The sequence below is a fragment of the Acipenser ruthenus genome, chromosome 4 (genome assembly GCF_902713425.1).
Source record: "Acipenser ruthenus chromosome 4, fAciRut3.2 maternal haplotype, whole genome shotgun sequence".
NCBI classification, from domain to species: domain Eukaryota; kingdom Metazoa; phylum Chordata; class Actinopteri; order Acipenseriformes; family Acipenseridae; genus Acipenser; species Acipenser ruthenus.
In genome coordinates, this window is record NC_081192.1 from 88,330,698 (window position 1) to 88,356,864 (window position 26,167).

Here is a 26,167-nt window from a genome sequence, read left to right on the forward strand (position 1 = left end):
TAAACAGTTTTGGGAAAAAAAGATGATATTAAGTCTGTCTAGGTGTTGTTTTGCAAGCAGTGACTTTCGCTTTAACTCTCAGGCCCATTCATTTTGGGGCGCCAGCGCACCGGAGGTTATGAACATATTACTCAGGCACCATAAAAGCCACCTACCTGGCCTACATAGCTTGTTTAAAAGTACAAAGATGTATTCAGTGTGTATATGCGGTACTCCTAGCCGGTATAAGATCGCCTGAAGTTAAGCCTCTCATCATGTGACAGAGTTCACAGCTTAGGTTTCGTTTTGAGTCTATTGCTCCGTCATTGTAGCAGCTAGACTGAAAGGGGTGGTATCGTTGGAAAGCTCAGCTTCTCCACCCCATTTCATATTGAGGTTCAATGGTGCAGTGTTTTTTTTTTTTTAGCCATCTATGATTACAATATATATAGCAATGACCAAACATTATTTTTTAGGAAAAACGTTTTTTTTTTTTTTTTTTTTTTTTTAACATATATTCTCATCTCTACCACATAGTATGCCTGATCCTGAACTTACATAATATGAAAGGAAATGTTGTGGCCGTTCTTTTGATATATACATAAATGAAAACAGTGAGAAACAGGCGGAAATAGGGCTGAGTGTAACAGAAAAACACCTTTTTCTTCTGCTGGATGCAAAAACTTCACGTCAGGCAATGGCAAAAGCAATGGAGAGTGCTCTGTCTCACAGTGATGAACAGCTGGTCTCCTGAAAGCAGCTTATTTTAAAACAACACCAGTGTGAATGATGATGCAGTAAAATATGTATCGTTTTTTATATGCAAAAATGCCTTTTTTTGCCATTCCCCCTAAAATTTTGGAATCCCCCCCATTGGCTGCAGTATAGGGGGGAAATCCCCACAGCACAATATTAAATTACTGATAAATGCTACTGGTAAGCCTCCGGTATGTGCTGCAAATCCCCATGTGTTTCACATGAATTTTAGAAAATGCAAAACAAACATAAGATATTTTTTAAGTGTAGTACCTAATTTTTAACACTAGAACCGCCGTGGTTATACCGGCGGTCATTATGACGGTTACATTTTAAACAACCTCAATATTAAAATGAACGACAAACTATCGGATACAACTCAAAAGTTTTATTCAAGCTCATCATATCAAACATCTGCACAGCCGAAACGCCATATTTAAATGAACAATTAAACATAAAAGTTATTTTCTAACTTACCACATATAAAGCACTACTTCAAAAAATGATGTCAACAGGTATATATACATACAAAACCATAAAAACAAAAGTAATTTTTAATTTAAAACGAAAGTCTCTTGCGGTGCAGCACTGAATCCAGGTTGAGCTGCAGCAGCTGCTGCTTTGCAGTTTTCTGATTGAAATGTTTCTGCCAAAGCGCTATGGCTAGCTTCAAGATGAAATCTCTCCTACTGATATTTTCCCCAGTGCATTCTTTGTACAAAACGAATGAATGATGGTTGCCAGGTCCAGTAGAGATAACAACAGGCTTGTATATAAAAATAAAATGGAATATTGTAGTTTATATTCAAAATAAAAACATGAATTGTAAAAGGCAGTCAATATGACGGCTTTGGTGGTTCTAGGTGGGTGGGATTATAACTTCCATATTTTCAAGATCGTGCCTTTCAAATGGCGTCAGGGTATTTAATACATGTATTTAGGAATGGTCATTCATTCATGGACAACCGCATAATTTTCAGACACACAGAGTAATTAAAATTTGAAAACCTCAAACCATCAAAATGACTACCATGACAGTTCTAGTCTACATAGCTAAGCAGGTTGCAAGGTTGAAAATGTCATCTTTCCTGAAATAATGTTTCTGTTTGGTTTCTTGGGTGCACAGCGGACCCATTTGTATTTGTTCTTCATACTCAGAGATGTCATCTCTTCAGTTTATTGTACTCAGATCATGCTCTGATGATATCACTGAAAGTGACCAGACAGTGCTTTAATGTTGATTTAAGTTTTGATTGTGAAGACCTAATGTGTATTTTTTATTTGAGCAATCTATCTGTGAAGAACTAGTTCTTCCTCCATCTTACATGAATTGCCTCTCTATCCCTAGACATGAGATTGATAGTCATCACTGCCCAGCTATGTCAGGAGCTGATTTACTGCATTTTTTTTTTACATAGAAGTAACAAGTGCATTTTTGTACTTGTGTATTTTTTGAACTATGAACAATTGCCAGAACGGATACCTGTATGATCCAAGTCTTTGGCACACACCCATTTTCTGTGCGCTCAGAGCATACATACTGTACACTAGAGAGTGACATGAAGACGGGACTCCCACGGGACTCCCGCAGTACGGGAAATATATTGTGTTAAAGTTTGCGGCATGGGATGGGTACAGGAGTGAAGCTCACGGGAATGAACCTGAACCTCTCAGGATGGGCAAGAACGGGATTTATGCTTCCGGGAATGGGAAGGAATGGGACTACTCTGCCACCAGACACAAATTTGGACAGGACGGATGGGACAGGATTGGAAATGATTACTCTTTCATGGGATGGGATGGGACAGGAACATTTTTGACAGGACAGGATGGGAAAGGACTGAAGTTTCATTCCCATATCACTCTCTACTGTACACTAGTTTACTAGTTATTGCTATAAACATGTGTTGGAGTTTTATATAATATATATATCCAGTAAACATGTGTTCTAATTCCCAACTCTCATCAGCAGTTGCTGTAATTTTCAGTAAGATTGCAGACACTGCAGCTTTAAACTTTTGGAATATCCTCTTCAGGGAAATATCTGCATCTGGAAGTTAATTTAGACTTTAAATTCAGTGTTTTAGTATTTGGAATACAGCTGCATTCATAAATGAAAGTCCTCCAAGCTTCGGCTGAACTATTTTTAACAAAGGCAGTTTCAAACTTACTCTGCTGGTGGCAAAGTTGATTTGATAAACCTGTAACCTGCAAAACAGGCCACAGCTGAAAATCCCTACATTGCATTAACCATCTGTGACGGGGTACACCCAGCCCCTGTGTGCATCTACCAATGGGTATCACGGGATTACCCTTAAAAATAAGTGTTTGCACCAATCCGGGTGCATTCCCTGGTATTGTAAAGTGTCTGTTATAAAAACACCCAGCTGTGATTTATCCCAGTAAGTACAGGTTGATCAAAACAACCTCTTAGTAAAAGAAGATACCACGAGGTAATTAATTAAATTTAAAAAAAAAAAACAATTTTGTCCAGAAAAACACTGTGGCTAATAAGTTAAGATTCTGAGGAGAAAGTAAAGATGCATGTTACTGCAACTGAGCCCATCGGATCCTATTATGAAGCAATTCAACTGGAGAAACGTTTACTTTTCGTGATTAGATTTGATGAAAATATATGTACTTATTATTTACACGATACCTTTGCGTTATGAAAGAACGATCGGGTTTTTATGAAAACGATGCATCAATAGTAAAAAAAATACTATCGTCCCAGCCCTAGGGACATGAATGGTATAAAATAGTAATATGCAAAGGCACATATTTTTAATAAATAATTCCTCTTTCTAAATGAAAGTCACCTCCTGCCTTTAAAAAAGACTAACTATTAAACAACACATTCATGTACCTCCACCAGCTTGCCGTTGTCAGTATAAGACTCCCCAAATACAAGGGTTCCCCCTTGTGTGTAAATAAATCATATGCGCCTGTGTGGTGTTCTCAAAGAGAACTGTCTGACTCCTGTGTCCATCTATTCATCACCCACACCACACTGTCACACTTAGGTTTCTCAGCCTTGATGGGATGGCTGACACAAAGGTGGAAAGAAATGACTGAGACCGGGAATGATGAATGCCTAGCTTGTCTAAAAACTCCACATCTTTCGTTTGGTTTCACAGACCTCGATTAGCTCTAGTCTTGGACTACCTTACCTAAAGTAGCATTCAGTATTCCAGGATTAGTGCTAATTGGGGCCTGTGAAACCAGCCGTACAAGGGGTATAATGGTTAAATAGTGTTGAACTTTGGCAACTTTAGTGGTTATCGCATAACATGATATTGTAGCATCGGAGGATAAACACTACTGTATTGTTGTTAAACGTATACAGCTGTCCCATACTTCTCTGTTCTGTACAATAGTTTCATTATACTACTCTTTGCTATGTTTTTTTTTCATGGTACACACCATCTGTAAACTGTAAACAGTGTGGTAACTTTCTATTTATATTGTGTCAAAGTTCATTTAAGTTAATCAATGGTCTCAGTCAACAATTAACTAACTATTGTGTTAAGTTATGTGCAATAATGTCCAGGGAAATACATTTTAAATGAAATATGTAACAGTTCAACCATTTTAAATGGTTTATAGTTTACAGTAAAAAAAAAACACAACAACAAAACCCCAACAACATGCTATTTTGTTCTATAGTGTGTTAGAAATAGATGAATGGGTATGGTCTTGAATATGTTAATATTCCAGCACCAAGTATCAAAAAACTAAAGTATGACCTTGTGATCAGGTGGCTTTCAGTGGTGATGTCAGACCAGAAACACAGACTCAGGAAGTAGCGGGTGAAACTGAAGCGCAATAGCGCTCAGCTATTTTATTAAATAATAACAAAACAAAAGATTTAAACAAAACAAACACCACAAACAAAAGGGCACGTTGGCCAAACGAATAAACAAATAAGTATCGTGCTGGTGTAAAAAAAACCAGCACGCTTAGCAGTTGTTTATATTTTAGTTTCTTTCTCTCCTTGCTCGCTCTCCCGTAATCTCCTCTGTACACTCCTCCCTGAGGGCAGACAGCTGCAGGCTTTTATATTCTGGCTGAGGGGTTAACTAGCTATTAATAATCTTATTACCCCTCGGCCATAGTCTGTACAAGTTTAATAAGGATGGACTGATCAGCTAGTGATTTATTTAAGTAGCTGACAGTCACGCATCCTCACGAGGTTTTAAATTATATATATATAAAACAATAACAAATAATATCGGCTTTCGCCGTCCACACAAAACACTATATATTAATAATAATAATAATAATAATAATAATAATAATAATAATAATAATGATAATAATACAAAATAAATCACAAAAATAACGCACAATATATATATAGGGGCGGTGCTCCCTTCAGGTATTAACATCACTCTGGTAAAATGAAACCATGATGTGACATTGACTCATTTACTGCTATGAAGGTATAACCTTAAGGATGCAGAACGCAGTCCTTGGCCTTAATCTGTCCTCCACCACACTCAATATTTATATAGGGCTGCAACAAAGGTTACATTTTGACCTTCGAAGGTTTGGAACACATTACCGAATGAAGGTTCAAACCTTCGATGGTACTCATTTGCATAATTTACTGGTGACGTCACCATAGCTACTTGTTTATATTTGATTGAAAATCCTATTATTTTACAGGTAATCCATATAAATGGAATAAAACCTTCACCTGTAGTTTAAAAATACGTTATATAGAACAGTAATAATGTTTTTATAATTTAAATAAAAATAAAACTACACGTTGTTTATTTACACAGAATTGATGCTGCTTGCGATGTATAAGGTAAGCTTGCATTGCACCAGCACCAACTGCAGCAGACAAATCTTTATTTAACAGTCACCGTTCCAAGCAGCTTATCACATGTTACTATTACTAAAAATATTAATACTACTAATAATATTTTGAATTTACGCTTGTCAAGTGACCTCAGGATTGGTTATGCCTCCATGATTCAAGTCGCTTGCACAGTTTGCATTCAACTTTTTTTTGGTCATCTGGGCATTTAACAAACAAAATCCCAAACAGCAAGGGGTTTCGAGACATTTCTTTCAATACAGCTTACAATATACAGTGCTTTGCTGTCGAGATGGCGAATGAAGAAATTTGCTTCTGGTTAACATGAGCTGGAGGGGCTTTTTGAAATTAAAATTATTAGTGTTAGCGTCTATTTTGTATGTTTCAAACATAGTCTACCATAGCACTTCTCTTACACTGTCTTGCACACTAGGTATTCAGTACATATTTTACTGAAGCAATACAGCCACTAGAGGTACAAGCCCACTGCTTTGAATACCATACCCTGCTCCATACACGCCAGCGCAGCGGCACCATGTAGAGTTGTACGTAATGTATAACTATTTGGTAGCAGATTTTAATAACAACTCTTGTTTACGTAATATGCATTATACAAATCAAAAGATCGAATTTTGCATGTAAGTGACATTTAATGTGTGATTTACAGTATTCACACATTGAAAAAACAGTTTCTGTTAACAGAAAGAAGAAGAAAAAAAATATACAGCGTGTGAACCAGTCTGATGAACAATCTTCAAATCCCTGGCTAGCGAATGAACCTTCGAACCTTCGGACACAGCCCTATATTTATATGCATAATATACAGCAACTTTAATTTCTCATTTAGTGCCTCTGTGCCCGCATGTTCTGATTGGTAGCTCCTTTACAATGACCAATGAAAAAACACTAACCAAGTGGGCTTTTTTTCATCCACTCTCTTTCCCAAAATAGGTTTAATTTTTCCAAGCTGCAGAGGCTGACCAGCAGGGTGTAAAAATAATTATGATTTTTGGATTCAACAACAACAACAACAACAACAACAACAACATTTCATTTATATAGCACCCTTCATAACAAGTATCCCAGGGCACACCACAGATGTATGTAAAAACCTATGGACGTGGTAACTCTCAATCTTTGCCAGGGCACTCCTGTGCTGCTGACAAGTGAGAGAACACAGGGGAATTGCTTGACAAATGGACCGGCTAAGCCCCTGTTTCTCGTGGCTGTCTTTCACAGTCTTTCACCCGGAGTTCACAGCCAGGGGTTGAACTGAAATCTTTTGGGACAAACTTCTTACAAGTCAACTAAATGGCCTATTGATTAGTTGGGGTGCCTGTTTAGATTGGGACTTTAGGGAGGGGGTGGGTAGGTGTAAAAAAAGTGATCCACAGCCAAGGCTGACTTCACCTAGGTGATACCGTCTAAAATAGTTACTTCTAAAATGATTGATTTAGCTCTGCAGGTTCATTTTTTTAACCTTATGTTTCCAACATGTTAACCCTATCCTCTTAGAATCAGTGTTGATGTGTGTATAATACAATATTTTCCAGCCCTGTATTTGATAACTGCATTCTTTACAATACCTTGCTTATTACCTCCTACAGTATATTATTTATCCTGTGAGTTCAAAAAATACGTCTTTCCTATACTGCAGGTTAACATATTGTGCAGCCCCTGTTGACTTGTAGAATTGATGCCTGAGGGGCAATTCAGAGTAAATGTGCCCCCTATATACAGAACTTTGATAACAGCACTACTTGGATTGGCATTCATTTTTACCTTCTTTGAAGTTTGAAGCCTTTCTATATTTTCAAGGAAAATACTGAAGCTGCTTTTGGTTTAGATTTTTTAAAATAAATACAATATTTAAAAAAATGCTTAGCTTTTCAAAACAAAGTTTATTCAATAAATAATTGATTAAATAATGATATAAACTCGTTTTGTGTCATTTTAAATTAAAAGTTAATTGTGTGTGTGTGTGTGTTTCCACCTTCCTTGTGAGCCCTATTATTGCTGCTGACCAAAAGTTCTTAAAGTTATGAGAAAATGACTTAAGCCTTATTTTTGCTACTTCTGGATTCACTTTTATTACTGTTACTGTATGTTTTATCTCCAAGACAGGACTCACCTGCTTAGCCTAAACCAAGGCTAAGAAAGGGATAATTACTGAAACTGGTTATAGATACAGATAGGGAGCAAAATGTTTTTGTAGCTTTTGGAGACTTGAATGAACCATCTTACAGATGAAAGCGAGGATAATCATCAGGATAGCTGGCTCTTGGAGAATAGTCTCCAGAAGTATTGGGCAGATATTCATTGTGGTCCCTTCAGGGCTAGGTTCAGGACACATTGGTGAGGCAGTTTGGTGAAGCATTTACTGTACATATTGAACACCTGCTGACTGGCAGCTCAGGGGTTAGAAATCAGTAGTTAGAACTCCCAGCCTTCAGCCACAGAGGACCATACTCTAGGAAGTTAAAAGGAGAAACTTACATTTTAGCTCTAGACGAATGAAGTCTGTATTGCCCAGATTTTCTAGAAACACACCATAAGGGGCAGAAGTTTTGAAGTAAAAGGAGATGTCCGCGCTGGTCTCTCCGTGGAAGGTTGAGAAGTGCAGGTAGGAAGAGGGAGTGTTGAAGGCAGCAGCATTCCAATAATTACCTGTTTGCAAGAGAGAAAGAGACAGTCAGTCATGAAATTATGTTTATTTATTTTCCCCTTAGTTGCTTTCATTAAATTTATTAAAGTCATATTTTTTAACAGGGGCTATGTGTTTATTTAACTATTTTATTCAGTTGTATGTTCTCGAGAAACACAACCGTGCATCTACTTTTGGGGACCGGATCAAAGAGGGTATCCCACATGTAACCTGTAGTACAGGTATTTGCAAACCGAGTATACATGACCCAGTGTGTTTGGATGTGCGGTTGTTGTGTTGGGTTGCGTCGTCATTTGCTGATTAAGTGATGTGCAGGGGAAGTGTGTGGGAAGGAGCTGGGCTTGGGGCTGTGAAAGCTGCAGTTGAATGCAGAAACCAGTAATTGCTAAAAAGTGACATGTGCTCTAGGCGACGACTAAGGCTTTTACCTAACAGTTTATGTTATTTAGTTACATACTGAAATTGTATCGTAACAAGTTGCAGCTGTCCATGCACACTGGGATTGTTAAAAGACCAGTGTAGATTACAGTAAAAACTTTTCTGAGGACTGTATAACTTCCAAGCGGGTTACTTCTGTTGCCTGTTTAGTGGATTGTGTTTGCTGCTTGTCGATTGGACTGGCTTACAATGGATAAAGGTCTGTAAAGATACAAACTTTCTGTTTAGTGAATACACTGAACGTTCTAACTCTTTACTCGTACAACAAACTACAAACATTTCTGTTTACTGAATGTATGCAAAACTGCAACTGTGCTTGTGTGAAGACTACGGATGTATCTCTTTATGAGCCTGAACACAGTGAAATGCACAACTTGAGCACAGGCTTAAAAAGAATAAAGATATTTTATTTCATTCAACCTTAAGGAGTGCTGTTTGTTAATCTGAAGAAATGCACGCTACATGTCTCGAACAGTAAAACGTGTATAGCCACACTATCATACTGCTATAATACACTGAGATCTAACTGTTCAATTGGTAAACTGCCTGCTTGTAGAGGATGGACCTGTGATTTGTTGGTTGTAGGAAATGTTTTATCTACAGCACAGGCGCTTTAAACATTTCAATTTGCCCTGAATAGCCAAATTAACTATGTCTGCAATCTTTTCAAAGTCCTGACAATGAGTTTAAAACTGAGGTTCAGGAGCTGACAGGTATTTTTGTTGAAGCTCTCACTTCTCATTCTGTAAGCCAATACAGATTCTCGAATGCCACTTTAATGGAAATGTTGGAGAGCTTCTGGCAAGTCAAGTGAGGATGTAAACCTCTCTATAGACCACCGTCACCTGTCAACAGAAGAGAAATCTCAGACATACTCTGAAGATGTACTAATTTCATTGAACATATAAACATACAGATTAATCAAGGTCTGTACGTCAAAGAGCAACTTGCATTATATATTGTTTGTGAAAGGAATCAAAAATGAGATTAGTCTGAAACACAATCTTTAAGGGTAGGTTACCAATGTCACACAATTCAGTTCTTATCTCTTACAAGCACTAGCAATATTACAGTATCACTGCTCCCCTTTTCTTCTGCTGAAGATATTTAGGTTCTTTACTTGTACTTTATACAATTAAGTAATAGCAATCGAGGCGCAGGGCATTTCCTGGGCATTAATGACCGGTTGGGCGAGTTGGTGGTCTGAAGGTGATGCAGACATACATCAGTGGAATGTGAAGGCTGCTGTTCATACTGAGGCACTTGACTCTGTTGTCAAAAGTAAAGTTCTCATAAATATAATTTTTGACCCCCCCCCCCTGAATCTTCACTAGGCATTAACTGAAATGAGAACCCATTACACTGATGAAAACACTTGCCATAACATCTACTTTCTTATGGGTTTTGCCTTTGAAATGAGAACCGACATAGAGCTATTCTATATACATATCTTCAAACTAAAGTAACATCTTGTCATTTACCAGGGTCAAATACTGCCTTTTTATACTATTTTTCCTTCCTTTTTTCAAAATATCATTGTTTTCCCTGCAGTGATTTGTATTGAACTTTTTATATCTTAATGGTAAAGCATTGTAACTGTACAAATAAAGCAGCTATTAGAACAGCATCTATCCATATAGCAATGCTATTTCTTCATTTCTACTCAGCACTGCTGGTTGTTTTGCCAAATATGAACATGTCATAGATGGCTTTGTGTGGCGTGTGGGTGGTGACGTCAGACCAGGAAATGAAACAAAAACACAGGATGGTACAGGCTAAACGGTGCTACTGCATTCGTCTTTAATAAATAAACAAAATAAACATTTAAACAAAACAAAAGACTTTACATGAAACCAAAGGAAAGGGCACATCGGCCAAAACAAAATAGACAAACACGGAACCACGTCTTGCCCCTCCTCCGACACTCTCCCAAGCATGAGCCCGGAGTGGGTCTTTTATATTTTGTGGCTGGTGCTTTAATTAACCATTAATCAGATAATTACATTATTAAGGCTCCAGCCACCATATTCCCACGAGATTTTATCGGGTTTTCGCTGGTCTCAAATAATGAATAATCATGTTGGACGGCTTTCGTCAACACACAAACAAATATATATATATATATATATATATATATATATATATATATATATATATATATATATATATATATATATATATTAATGATGATGATAATAATACAACATAAATAATAATAATACATAAATAATAAAAGGGGCAGGCACCTTGCCACAGAACATTAAATGTTTTCTTTTAGATTTTAAAAAAGCAATTACAGTACATAAATATAATTTTACACTGTGTTCAAACTACATACATCCTTTATGAAGAAAGATTACACATGTTGCTTCTGTAATAACTTGAATCAACTGAAACACAAAATACAGTTTTGAAACCTCCTCTCTAAATTGCATTGTGTAGGTTGTCTGGTTATTGTAACACTACATAAAACACATAACATTACTTGGAAGACACATGGGCATTATTATTTATGAGGTAGGTAGCAGTATCACACTGTCAGCTTGTTGCTTCATTTGCTAAAGCTTTGAACACTAAGGGAATTGGCATTTCAGTGTACCATGGTCTACTGTATAGTTTACAGCTGGAGTGCCTTGCATTGGTTATACAATTTAGGTCCACAATAAGAATCAGTACTGTAGCATATTTGGGGAGGAGTGTAACTAAGTAACCTTTGTGTTGCCTTGGGCAATGTATGAAAACTATACAAGAAGTCAAATTGCTCTGCAATTCCCTTTTTTCTTGGAATTCCAAATCCTGTTATTCTTCAAAAATAGAATATGGTACAGTTTGAATAAACACAGGTTAAAGAGAGTTAAACAGCAGCCTGTCACAGAGTCCAAAGACTTATTAGTTTGAAGTAAAACTCAAATTACTATTTTTTTTGTGGTTAAAATCCAGAAAAAAATCATTTCTGTCTCTCTTACTAATATAAACCTTGACTTTTTCAGATTGCACCCACTTCTGATTGCAATCTCATTGTACACTCAATGCACCCTGTAGTTATTAAATTGACACAAAATGTCCTTTTATGGAATGCAGTGAGTTGCAAGCAGCTGTACCTATTGGGGTGTGCTCAGAATGTATTGCTCAAAGATATCAATATATTGCTCAAAGATGCTGTATAACTAAAGGAGGAATGAGTTAAAAGTGAGTTTTGTAATTTCCTTCAAATTCATTTAAACAATGTAAGATTTAATCATATTCTTAAAAGTACTTCTATTTCTATATTCAAATGTGCATTGTATATAAATTGATACTTCTGCAAATCCATGGTGGAGAACTGTACTGCTTTGGTGAAGTGTAGAAAATTATTACTACAAATTTAATAAAATAGGATTTTGAAAATATAAACTAGACAATGTATTAATAATTGTGATGAATGGACACAGTCCTACTGAGGAGAAAGACAGAATGATGTTGGGAAATGTTGAAAAATAATTTTTGCCCTTCAATTTTATATGTTCTTCTAGTGTCTGTGACCTGACAACTGATCCTGTAGTATCAGCCAACTATGTGACTGGAGAATGCCTATTACTGTATATATATATAGGATGCACGCAGTTTGAAGTCCTGGCTACCAAGTGTGTGCTTTCTAAAAAATATTAGCAATTATAAAGGTTATTCCGATTAAATTCTATTGGCAGTAATGTGAATTCTTAGCTATTATTTTATTATTGTTATTTTAAACCCAAATATTATCCTAGTTATGCTCAACCTTAATGTCAAAGTTTTATAATACAATGTAATAGCTTCCAGATCAACAATTCAAAACAAGAGAAATATAAAATATTTTCACTACACGTTCCTGTTCACCAGTAATTAACAGGATAAAGTGTTTAAAAGTGGACGCTGAAATATCCTCTCCTAACAATTTCAAGGTTTTCCTAAACTTGCAATATGTCATGTGGGACAGTAAAGATAAAATAACATTTATAATTCACTATCTTGTTCTCCAGCTGTTCAACCATAGCAATGGCAAAGTTTAATACATTAATAACACATGCTTTTTATACTCATATATGCTGTTAATGTTATTGTTATTAAAGAACCATAACATTTAATTTAGTCATCCACAGACTGTCACACTGCTTAGATCCATGAAACAAAAGTATTATTGATTACTCTATTGACTCTCTGCACTCTTGTGCCAAGCTGACACAGGGTTCTTTAACTTTTGATGAGTACTTTAAGTGCCAAATATCAATGTCTCTAATGCGTACTCATGAGGGACATCTTACCCCTTCAGCTATCCCACACTGGTTAAGTGAGCACATCATGCAGCAAGGCACTGGCAGCTAAGCATAATCTCTCAAAGATCAAAAGCTCAGGCACTCCAAAAAAGTATTACTGTTACCAGTCGTGTCTGGAGAAACAAGGGAAAAAACCTTAATGGGACAGATGTACCATTTTCACTCAGTACATGGTTAATGTTTCAAAACGGGAAATAAACAAAGTCTTCTTGCATTAGAAGGCAGATTTATGTGACGGCTTACATTCTATTGCTTGAGCTCATAATATCCAGTATGTTGGTTTTTGGGGTGTTTTGGGAGAATGCTCTGTACCTGTGCTTGAATTGTTCCCCCACCATTATGTTTTTCATGATTACATTTTCAGATCAATCCACAAGGCATACAAATGTTAAGAGCATCACAAGCTTTCAGACATGTGGGACAGTAAAGATAAAATAACATTTATAATTCACTATCTTGTTCTCCAGCTGTTCAACCATAGCAATGGCAAAGTTTAATACATTAATAACACATGCTTTTTATACTCATATATGCTGTTAATGTTATTGTTATTAAAGAATCATAACATTTAATTTGGTTCACTTATGTTACTTATTTGAGTTTTGCATTTGTATATTAGTGAAGTACAGAATATAGTTTTATTATGTCTCTGTTTCCGTACAGTAGAGAGAGACAGAGTATACTAGGAGAGGACTGAATCGACGTGGCCAGAGTTTGCTCTGCGGCTACTTTTTGTTTTTATAACGGTAGTAGAGCTCAGTCACATCCCATGTCCAGTTCAAGTTTAACTCATGACTTTGAGTAAGCATTTTGAAAGAAATAGTGAGTGCACCAACAAAAGCCCACATTAAGCAGAGACCATTAAAATTGGTTCAATTTCTGAAAATTGGATTAGCATTTAGAAAGAGGAACTTCAACAGTGATATAAGCAGTGATTGTTAATGGCTAAACAGGTGATCCATCAGCCTCCTGAGAGCAAGCAGACTGAGAGCTTCACGCTTAGGAAGGAGAGAGTATACATTCCAACCTTTGAACCTGCAAGATGTATGATTTCCTCTTGATATAAGTGTTGAACTTTCATTCTTTTGATGAACTTGTAATTATTGAACTTACTTGAGAGACTGTTATTTTGATAAAATGGTTAATGCTGTTTGCTACACATTGCTTGACTCATTTTGACATTTGTTCTGAATTGAGTGTCTTCTTACAAATATCTTGCAGCCATAGAACCCACTTAAAGCTCATTGCCCAAGGACCGTTAGAGTTCAAGAGTGTGACATTTTTACTTTGGACCTGTATTGTGTGAAGCATGTTCTGTAACTTCCACAAGTGCAAGAACGAAAGATAAACCAGATTCATTATTCATCACGATACTACACAAGGTCAAACACATCCACGGCCTTACAACCACTAAACATCCAGACATGAAGACATACAAAATGAGCACTGTGCATGCAGGCTGAACACATCATTTTAAGATGAAGAATTCAGTCTAGTTGCATTCACAAAAATGTGACAGGGAATAGAGTGCTACCACTATCTAACCTGACGGTAACTATGATCTGTTTCACCCTAATTAGAAAACATGAATTATCCCTAGGTTTATTTTTACTTTTGGTTGTGGTGTCATGTAATGATAAATTAGTTAGTGTGAATAGCCCAACAGTGCATTGGTCTTTTAAAATGAAATCGTTTAGACAGTGTAATCATTACTGCCACTGTAATAGTTACCTGCATTGGGAAGCAATATGAGTGTGATAAATGCTGCACCCCCTTGTCTTTTTTCCATTATACAACACACAGGCCTGGATGAAGCACTGATTCTCATACCTACTGGGTGCTGATGATGACAAAAGATTTGTGTAAACAAATTAAACAAAGTAATATTAAAGGATCAGTTCCAAGTCTAGTATAGTCAAAGCTCTGTGTTTGGTTCTATGTTTCACATACAGTGGAATTCATGCATTATGACCACCAAGGTCCTGAGATAGAGTATAAGGCAGGGGTCTCCAACCCTGGTCCTGGAGAGACCAAAATCCACAGGTTTTATAGGTGTCTATGTCATCAATGTCTAAAGATCTGGAACATCTGTTAATCTTGACTAATAAAGCCAATAACTGAGAGCTTGGTTGAAACAAAAACCAAAAGACCCAGTAGCTCGACAGGACCAGGGTTGGAGACCACTGGTATACGGTCTTACAGTGACAATATTAAAGCCCTCTTTGTTTATTCACATACTATCCCCACAATTTCCATATACCTTATTTTCACTTTGAGCAAATTGATGACATTTTAGTCTCCCACAACACTTTATGTGTTACAGGAAATATGATGCATGCATAGCACTGGAATAGCAAGCAAGTACAACATCTACAGTATTAATAGTGTATGGCTGACACACTAGTCTAAATAATAAATACACAGTGTAGATATTAGTCTACGGCTACTCTAGCAATGGGAGTGCAATGAATTTTGAAATAAATCCTGTTCAGCTACAGTTGTTCTTTAATACAGAATCAGTGTATTTCCTTTGCTGTACCTCTGTATTGCCTTGGAAGATCATTTTGTAAGGATAGAGATGAACAGATTTGTGTTTAATTTCAATCTTAAGGATAGTCTCTTGAGGCCTGGGTTCAAATCCAACAAGCTCAAGTGAGGTGAGTTTAATGGTCTCCACTTGGTCTTCAGTGGACACTTGTTGGTCAGTGTTACTGGGTAAGAGGATTTTTAAGTGCCCAAGCATTTATTTTGTCTAGTGAAAAATCATAAATGTATACTGTATATAATATTCATTTACTTAATACATGCTTAATAAGTGCTTCATACAAAGCAGTCACCATAACAACCCTAAAACCCATAACATACATCTCAATGGACTAATTCTGAATAAATAAATTCATTTTACAATAGTGTTCTGAAACTTTCAATTCCCCAATGAGATTATAGTGTATTAAAGCCAAGGATATTGCACCTATACAGAGTTGTGTAAGGAAGCTCTTAGGGACATTTTCAAAGAGTTTTCTAATTTAGGCAACGTTTATGCAACTCTGCTTGCATATGTTGCATATATCTGTGAAATTGTGAAGAGTTTTTAAAATTTGTAATATCACAAGGCTGCAAAAATGAACATGTTTAAATTAATCTAAACAGGAAATGAATCACAACTTGCAATATACCCAACTGAACAACTAGAACTAAAGTTAATTTTAAACAAAGCGTAGCAAGTTCTAAGCTCCCTTTTGATAGGAGTAAACAGTATTTAAATAGTATTTTATTCACAACTCCTCCTCCAGAGTTCAGGAAAAACACCTGCAATTAAAAAAACAAGCAAGTGTTTTTTTCTGCCACAACTCCTGTTTTAAATTTCACCCGTAGGCACATCTTTCTTCTCAAAGCAGAATTGAGAGGAAAACATCCCTGCAACTGCCTTTGCAAAACTTACATCTCTTTTGAATATCTGGCCCTTAGTCCTGCAACCCCCACATTCAACCTTGCCTGTGGATAGGCAGTAACCTTTCATTTGCACTCTTTTCGTTTTCACAAGGACTTGATTGATGAACACTTAATACTGCATCCATTCCTTTTCCACTGCTTTATTTAGAAAATGCACCACCTTCCTGTTACTCTTCCTTTTTGTATTTTATATAAAAAAAAAATGATTAGATTTCCAGTTGAGTCCTTCCATTAAAAAAGTATTGGAGCTGCACTTTTAGAAGCTTTTAGAATCAATTACCGTTTCAGTCATCTGGACTAAATAAAATGTTGTGCTCTTTTTTACTCAAACCAGGACTTCTTGGAATAAAATTAAATATACAGGGTCGAGTGTATTCTGAAACACTTAAGAGGCTTAACATCTGTAACCCGTTCTATTATTTTCTAGGGAGACTTTTTATTAAATAGAATTTGTTGAAACCCTCCGGACTATTACACAGTATATTAGTTTCATTAGTAGCATAACAATTTTTAGCCCTGCTACCAAATATTCTTTTATTTCTTATGTTGGACAAATGAACTTCGAAAATATTTTAGTTTAAATCAGCTTTGTTAAGAGCTGATGTCTGAAGTGTAAGAAATCAATATCTTCCTCATTTATCTTCCCTCGTTGAAATCTCTCCATTACATGCCCACAAGACAGTATGAAATTGCTGTTACTCTGCATTGTAATGATGTTTTGCTTTCAACTGAGAAAGACTGATTGCTGCAAGATTATCGTCTAGAAGAAGAACCGTGAGGTCATGTGATCTACTGGCCTTTGATAACTCCCTGCAACTATGAATTCAAAATATCAATGGATTCTGCATTGACAGCGCATCTATGTGCTGAACCAATTCTAACAGTTTTATCACTATCACTGAATTAGTTATTGAGATGACTGGACAGTGCACTAGACTGAAACCTTCTTGCTCAGCTCTATATAATCCACCATGTTTTTATTTTTAATTAATGTCTTAACAAAAAATGAACTTCACCCGATTTGTTGATCTCACACACCTTTTATAAGATAAGCAAAATATTGTATATGTGCAACAATACCCTTATGAAAGGTTTCCTATTGGTTGCCATGGTTTTAATGTGCTTTGCCATTCCTTTCAGTGTTTTACCATACTTTACCACACTCTCTACTTTTACAGTTGTAAATATAGATTTTATATATTATTTTGTGCCTGTTCTTTGCATGCACATGTAACAAAATGTAGCACTAAACAACAATGTAAGTGGGATGCATTTCTCAAAGAGTATTTCCTGTGGACGTATCTTTAAATAAATCATAAAACCACTAAAACTAAGCTATCATGCTTTGCCTGAAGACACATTAAATACTTCTCACAATTTTCATATTGTAGTTTTCCTCTTAAAAAAGCACCTGATTGTGCAACGGTATAAAAACAATGGAACAGTATTATTCAATTGTCCTTTTTAGCAAGGAGTAGAATTGGTTTATCCCACAGTATAGTTTTACAAAAATGACCCCATAAAAGTTCAGAGAATCGATTGTCAATATCAGAGCATAACCAGCAAGCTTGGCTGTGATGGATTTAGCTCTTCTTTACTTGCTGTTTAGTTATTTCCCTTTAAGAATAGATGTAGACAAAATGGCATTTGTGTCACTTCTAGATTCCCCCACAAAAAAGAGGTGAATAGGAGAATGGGATACTATAGGTAGGTAGGTAGTCAAGGTTCGGACAGTTCAATAGAATAGACCTATTTAGGCTTTAATTATACCATTTTTTAAATATTTTTTGTTCTAAATATAAGAATATTGTAAACAATGTTTAACTGGGTGCAGAAATGAACTTTATTCATTTAGTTTCTGCAGAGCTGGCTTCTTCAAATATAATAAAACCCTGACACATGGGCTCAAGTGGGATTTCGGCCATCTAGAAAGGGGGCAGAGCTACGGTACATGAAACCAATGGCATGACATCCGCGGACTGGAGGAGCGGATACGCTTGTTAACCAAGGGGTCATTTGTGACGTTACGAAAAGGGGACGTAGTGATGTGATCTGTTCCTTTGTGAATGGTAACGTTAAATGACCAGAAGGAGAACCTGTGCTGTGAAACGTGAGTGTTTTGTTTGTTTTTCTTTGTCGTTAATAATACTGTGTATAATTATTTGGACGGCTAACACGATCCGGAGCTGTCGCCAAAGGCCAAACCTAAACCCGGATCAACAACACTGCACTTTTGTTGTCAAAAAACTGTATTCACCACGAGCACTAGAGCACACACTGTGGACTAGTGTTTGTGTTTGTGTTTGTGTTATGTGTGGGTGAACTGAAACTGGACTTATTATTTCAGGGGCAAACCCGCGGATTATAAACAAGCAATACACACTGCTGTATTGCTTCATTAACATTGTTATTGTTTACTGCTGTTAGCCATCAGGCATTGGATTATACAATTAAACCTTCATTGCACCTGGATTATCGTTGTTTGTCTGAGTATTGATCACCTGCACACTGTTGGCCACTTTGCCACAGTTCCATATCCAATATATTTTTCATGCTTTAGTGTCTGTCTAGGGATTTCACTACTCTTTAATGGAACCAGAAAACCAGAAAATGGAAAAGGTTTGTGTATACCTTGGGGAAATGGACTACAATTTAGGTCTATGAGATGATAAAGTCTATGGAAACATGTACTTTTAGAATAAAACAAGAAAGGTCTTACTTTATTTTTTATACCACATACATTTTTTAGGTAAACCTGTCATAATTATACTTGCAATAGAGTAAACTTGAGTAGTTTTTTCTTAGTAATTGTAATGGTTTTAAAACAAGCTGCATTTCAACAGTAAAGAAGTAAAGTAGCGCAATGGCAAAGTCAGTTATAGCAGTCAGATGTTTAAACCAGCTTGGAACATCACTAGCATACACAAATGTCCAAGACATTCAAGTCAAAAGTGAAAGCGTTCAAACTAAACTTGGTCACATAAGCAACTTGTGTTGCCGGCATTTTTCCTTGGGTGACCACACTGGTCAACATGTTATCGAAAACCCAGCGAATGTAAGGTTGGCAGGGATGGGGTTAAATCTACTCCTGCCAGCAATCACAGGTGTGGCCATTCCCCTAATTGGGGAGTGGCCACATGTATAAAAGGAAGGGGGGGGGGGGGGGGCTTTCTATCTCTGGGTCTAATTCCTGCCGGTAGCCAGCCTGGGCCCTGATGCTATCCTGTCACAACATTATTACAGTAAACATAATCACGTCTCATAATTCATCAATCCCAGAACTTGTCAGTATTATAACAGCTGCCTTTCTTCGCTTTGACATGGTAAGTTTCAGAGTACAGTATTTACAAGGAAACACACGGGCAACAGAAGTCTTCATCTTGTGGCCATCAACAAAAGTTGGTCATGTGACCAGGCCTTTATGATCCTGTCTGGGCCTCGATATATTATACACTCTTCTTAAACTTTGACATTTAAAGTCCCAAGAGCTCAGTCAATGATTATAAAAGCTGTCATTTACATTTTCTGGCCCATCAAACTAAGAACAATTTGTTCAGCTAAATTAAAAACAGAAATTGGACTGAACATTTTAATCAAAGGTTAAGCTGCAGTAATTGCTTGTAAAGAGACCAGTGATTAACTTATCAGGCTTGATTTTCAAAGAGGCACCCTTACAGAAAAAGTAAAAGGTTATTCTAATACAAGTGTATTACCCTGAAAAACACTTGGCAGATTTGGTAGCAGACAGCTCAATGTGTCTGGAACAGATATGTACAGTAGCACACTGGCACTTTACCATTGTGTATTGTTGGTTCATACTGTAATGATAGTAAAGTTACCACTGTGGTATCATTAACTCCTACTGTTGTAGCTGGTATCATGCTACAAATGCCTTTAAATACAAAACTATTGTCTGTCTAGTGGCACCTATTTTGCTATTTAAGATAATTAGTGAGCTCAGTGGTATTATTAGTTTTTATATGCGCAAAAAAAGACAAAACAAGTTTAACCTGAAAACGCCAAAGGTCAGTTCAGATGTTATGAGCAGCTTGAACATTTTCTGGTTGTTCTGAAAGAGTAAGATGTACACAGGTGGCATATTGGTGACTTTTCAACATTGCCTTTACTTTTTAGTAATATACAAATGTTTTTGGGTGCCATTCCCTAATATTTTCATGTTTTCTGCTTGCTTTCCAGAATGTGTTGTCTGACTCACTACACTAAATACATTCCCTTCAATTAACCTTGGTAATGGTTACCACTGAATGTGTTATGCTTCACAAAGGGAATGAAGGGTGGATTTACATGACGTTCATGTCTTCAAGGCAAACACACCCGGAATCTAAAAATTAAAGAACTACAATAAAGAAAAGCAGTAACATAACTCACTAAATCGATTGTAATAATCACATTAAAACACTACCTATAATCTTTAATTTATACTAAAACAACAAACCCTTGCTTGAGCCCATACAGTACCTGTGGTTGTTGTCTGAAGAATGACTAAATTGGGTAATGGATTAAGACAACCACATGCGTATAAATCTGGGTGATTTGCTAATAACAGCAAATTATATTTAAGTAAGTTCAGAGTGACTCTAATACGTTTAAAAAGCAAGGATCCTTTTTTTCAGCTGCGTCAAAAACCAGCTAAAAGGAAAGAGGTGGCAGCACAAGGAAACATTTATTAAAAAGTATATTTAACTAAAGTAATTAATGGGAGGTAAATGGGAACATTCCCCAGGCAAAGGAAAAGTGCAGTTAAGCCATGCCTGGGGAGTGTGCAGGTTACCTGGGTAATGGGAAAGTGCAGCTTACCTGGGTAATGGGAAAGTGCAGCTTACCTGGGTAATGGGAAAGTGTAGCTTACCTGGGTAATGGGAAAGTGCAGCTTACCTGGGTAATGGGAAAGTTCAGGTTGGGGGGGTAATGGGAGCTATTTGTATAGCATAGAGAAAATGGTAAAGGGAAATAGTAATCATATAGCAGAGTATTTATAGTATTACAATATTTTTAAATTCCAAATAAAGACAAATAAACAGCACATTTCAACACTGCTTTGAACTGATTTTAAAAATATATATATATGAGGCACCAGGCATTATTACATTTTACCTGTTAGATGAATTACAAAATTACTTTATTTTAGTACAATTAGATTGGTAAATGTTTGCTTCTGTCTCAACAGCCCTGTTTAATAGCACACAAATTTTATATATATATATATATATATATATATATATATATATATATATATATAATTTTCCCCCACACAAGGTCATGTTTTTTTTGGTCTACATTTTTCTTTGATTAATTAAATAATTACAATGCAAATGTAGGGCTGGCCATATGTTCCTCTGACTAGAACCCCTAATTAAAAACCATATGTTATCTTGACAGGGAACACTTCAGATGCTGAACCCAGGTTTGTGCAACAGTTCATTATCATTTTCTGGGCAGAAAGATTATATCTGCAGCACAAGCACAGTCTCTGAGCCAGGGACACGCTGAGAAGGCAGAAACAAAACACAGAGATGAAGATGAATGGGGATAATAGAATGCGCGCGGTACTTTGCCATCTGCAGTATGAAAAAAAACCCAGAAACAGTTTAACTGTCAATGCATTTCCATGATTCCTTATGCAGTTTCTTTTCTAGTTGTTTTACAGCTCAATAGCTTTAGGGGAGACTGTAGTACATTGAGACAGTTTTGTACTTTTTGAGGTTCTGTTCATAGAAAACATTTCTAACAAATGCTATTTTTTTTATAACTCCTTTTATGGCTGCATAGCCAAACCTGTGTTAGATTTCAAAGCTGAAATTAGCCCAATTTATGTTTTCCATTCCTAGACCACAATGCCCTGGGTCTTCTCAACCCTAAAATACCTATTCAACCTTTGTACCTTTAACGTCGTTCTTAGGTGGGATAGTACTTCATCTGTTTTAATTCAAATCAAAACATTAGCAAGCATCAGGTAGTATTTCAGTCAGGACAATCTTGCGTTAAATAGCCACCTTTATTATAAGGTGAGGAGGAGGTAGTTATTTGAAAGCATGGCAAAACTGACTTTGCAAAATAGGTTTATATACTCCTTACAGGTTAATGGATACTTGCCGGTGAAAGGCTTGTAGATTAACCAATTAATGTACCAGGCACTTGTAGTATAGATTTCCTGCCTGAAAACCTTTCAAGCTTTATATTTCTGTGTCCCTCCCTTTTTGGTGTCTTTAGCCGCTTATTGAGCTTTCGTTATTTTCATGTTTGAAGGCATGATCCTAGTTCTAGTTCTAGTTCTACCTCAGTCCTGAAGTATTCTTATTGCAAGATGCGGGCACATTATTGTGGTCTTGAAGGCACAAATGTACTCATGGACAGAGCCTTGAGGACCCAGTGTAAGGTATGGTAGTCAAAGAGTGGTAATTGTGGTCTTTCAATGTGCAGTGACAGTATATAGTATGTTTGACAAACAAAATCCATTACTTTCCCTGTCCTTTCACAGCCATGTTACTATATCCGTCACAGCACTGTCAAATACTAGACAGGATGTGGTGGCACTGGAGAAGCTATGGCTGATACCTGACAAGGATGTATCCTTCTCAGTTTCTTCCCTTTAAAGTTACATAAAAGGATAGCCAAATCCATTCCTATCACCTGTCCAAGAACTCCAACTTGGACACTGTGCATGTTGTTAGTTTAAAACAAGGAAGGTAAAGTTATATAAGATATAATGTAAATGTGTGTCACCACAAAAGAACAGGGAGAAGCTTCAAACCTATCCTATTCTTTAGTGGTGACACACATCATTGTGAATCTGAAGTCCAGTAGCTGGATAAGTGGATGGTCACCTGACGGCATCGCAGAACTTATGATCATCTAGTTATGATCGCCAGCTTATTACGGGCAAGTGGTGATCTGGTGCATTTGTTACCTGTGGCTTATGTGTTGATTTAGTTTAGTTTTGTTAGACAAATTTGTCACAACAGTGTTAAAAATATAATAATTTACCCTTGAGGAAGCCAAACAATCAGTATTATCTGACAGAGACAATAATTTGCTTTCATATGAAATCAACACCGATTTCACTATGTAACACAATTTTTGTTCTTCGGTAGTAAGTGTTATTTCCTAATTACTTATGCCTCAAAAGTATAGAAAATGGCTATTATTCCCCACAAACTTTGCTTTTGTGACCAGGACAGTGATATTTTGAAATTTACCTATTTCCAATGAGAAAACGGGCGATTGTGTCTTTTCGTTCACATAAAGTCAGAAAAAAACAACATATGAATCCAAATTAACATGTATTTAAAGTAATACAAAAAATGACTACAAAAGATTTAGAAGTGAGTAGTTTTTCGAGATTTACGATTATACTGTAAATCACTTTCACAAATCAGCCCCCAAATGTAGTCTCCCATCATGTTCTTGTTATACTGTCCTTGGTAGCGGCGTTCAAAGTCCAGTATATCCTGGTGGAAGCGCTCGCCTTGCTCCTCCGAGTACGCTCCCATGTTCTCCTTGAATTTATCAAGATGAGCATCAAGGATATGGACTTTGAGGGACATCCTACAGCCCATTGTGCCGTAGTTCTTCACCAGAGTCTCAACCAGCTCCACATAGTTTTCGGCCTTGTGATTGCCCAGGAAGCCCTGAACCACTGCGACAAAGCTGTTCCAAGCCGCTTTCTCCTTACTAGTGAGCTTCTTGGGGAATTCATTGCACTCCAGGATCTTCTTTATCTGTGGTCCGACGAAGACACCGGCTTTGACCTTTGCCTCAGACAGCTTAGGGAAGAAGTCTTGAAGGTACTTGAAGGCTGCCGACTCCTTATCTAGAGCTCTGACAAATTGTTTCATAAGGCCCAATTTGATGTGCAGTGGTGGCATCAGCACCTTCCGGGGGTCCACCAGTGGCTCACACTTGACGTTGTTCCGCCCCACAGAGAACTCGGTCCGCTGTGGCCAGTCCCGCCTGTGGTAGTGCACCTTGGTGTCCCTGCTGTCCCAAAGGCAAAGATAGCAGGGAAACTTGGTAAAACCGCCTTGGAGACCCATCAGGAATGCCACCATTTTGAGGTCTCCTATGACCTCCCAGCCGTACTCATCATACTTCAAGGCGTCCAGCAAGGTCTTGATGCTGTTGTAATCCTCTTTGAGGTGCACCGAGTGAGCCAGGGGAAGAGACGGGTACTTGTTACCATTATGGAGCAGCACGGCTTTGAGGCTCCTGGATGAGCTGTCAATGAAGTGGCGCCACTCATTCTGGTTACAGGCGATTCCGATTGCCTCGAACAGACTGGTCACATTGTGGCAGAAGCAGAGCCCATCTTGACGGGTGAAGAAGCTGGAAAAAGGTTGGTGACGCTTCCTCTGATCTGCGACTTGCACACTTTCATCTAACAAGTTCCACTGCTTGAGCCTAGACGTCAAAAGCTCGGCATTGGACTTGGTGAGACCAAGATCTCTAATCAAGTCATTGAGGTCTTTTTGGTTGGGGTAGTATGGGTTTCTCTCCTCAGCTCCACCTCTGAAATTGTCATCTGGATCTACAACGTCTTCCTCGCTCTCTGACTTGCTGCTCTCTTCTAAAGACGGCTGCTCTCTCTCCGGAGGAGTGGGTACGGGGAGCTCATAGCAGTGTGGCACCGGGGCGATGGATGAAGGAAGGTCCGGATACGTGATAGCAGGTGCATTCTTGCCAGTCCGATGTTTGGAAGGGTCCACCATGCAGAAGTAGCAGTTGCTTGAGTGGTCAGTGGGTTCCCGCCAAATTCTTGGGATAGCGAACTTCATGGCTCTCTTTTCCCCTCTGTACCATCCTACAAAAATACATTTATTTCACCCATGACTAATGTGTAAGAGATTCTCGCAACATTTTTCATATATGATATATTTTTTCAATGACATTGAAAATTGTAAAACATTTTAAAATTAAAAACTTTTACAATTTTAAAAATTTTAACAAATTTTATAACATAGAATTCTGAGCAACAATTGTCCATCTTACCTTCCAGAGTTTTTTTGCAGTGCTCGCAGGTGAAATGAGGTGCCCAGGGTTTGTCCTGATCCCTGACAGGCATGCCGAAATATGCCTTGTAGGCCTCACACATCTTAGCAGATGCTTCCACGGAGTACTTTTTCGCTCTTGTCTTGATAAATTGGCCGCAGACATAGCAAAATGCATCTGCCAGATGCTTGCAGCCTCTTGATGCCATCTCAGAAAAATGCAGATATGTATCCACTTAGGCAGCTGGAACTAAACTGAACCGGTGGGCTTAAGGCCCCTGTATTTATACTACTATTTATATTACTGGAAAGTTCTAGAAGTTACTCCAAGTTTACTCAGCACTGAATATATATCTGGAATGTTCTGGAAAATAGGTAAATTTCAAAATATCACTGTCCTGGTCACAAAAGCAAAGTTTGTGGGGAATAATAGCCATTTTCTATACTTTTGAGGCATAAGCAATTAGGAAATAACACTTACTACCCAGGAACAAAAAAAAAAAAAAAAAAAAAAATTGTTACAATGTTTTTACATAGACAAAGAGGTAATTAGAATGAGCTGCAAAGCCTCATTTGGGTTTTGGAATTGAATAATAAAAATGGCTCTTGATCATAAAAATGACATTGACGAAGAACTTTGTGGTGTGTTAAGCCTTTAAATCTACTTTATATTATATCATTTTAACAACAAGATGAATAACCACAAAAGCAGGCAGTTGATCCATCAGTATTGTATGATGACTGGCTTGGGTTT

General features: G+C 37.2%; 1 protein-coding gene across 1 annotated transcript in view; it reads right to left on the reverse strand.

Annotated features, from left to right (window-relative positions):
• LOC117400323 (contactin-associated protein-like 2) overlaps positions 1 to 26,167 on the reverse strand; it is a 508,692-nt gene that overhangs the window by 50,654 nt on the left and 431,871 nt on the right. Inside the window, exon 16 of the mRNA XM_034000113.3 lies at positions 8,057 to 8,227. Coding sequence (XP_033856004.3) covers positions 8,057 to 8,227 — 171 coding nt within the window. The remainder of the gene's footprint in view (positions 1 to 8,056; positions 8,228 to 26,167) is intronic.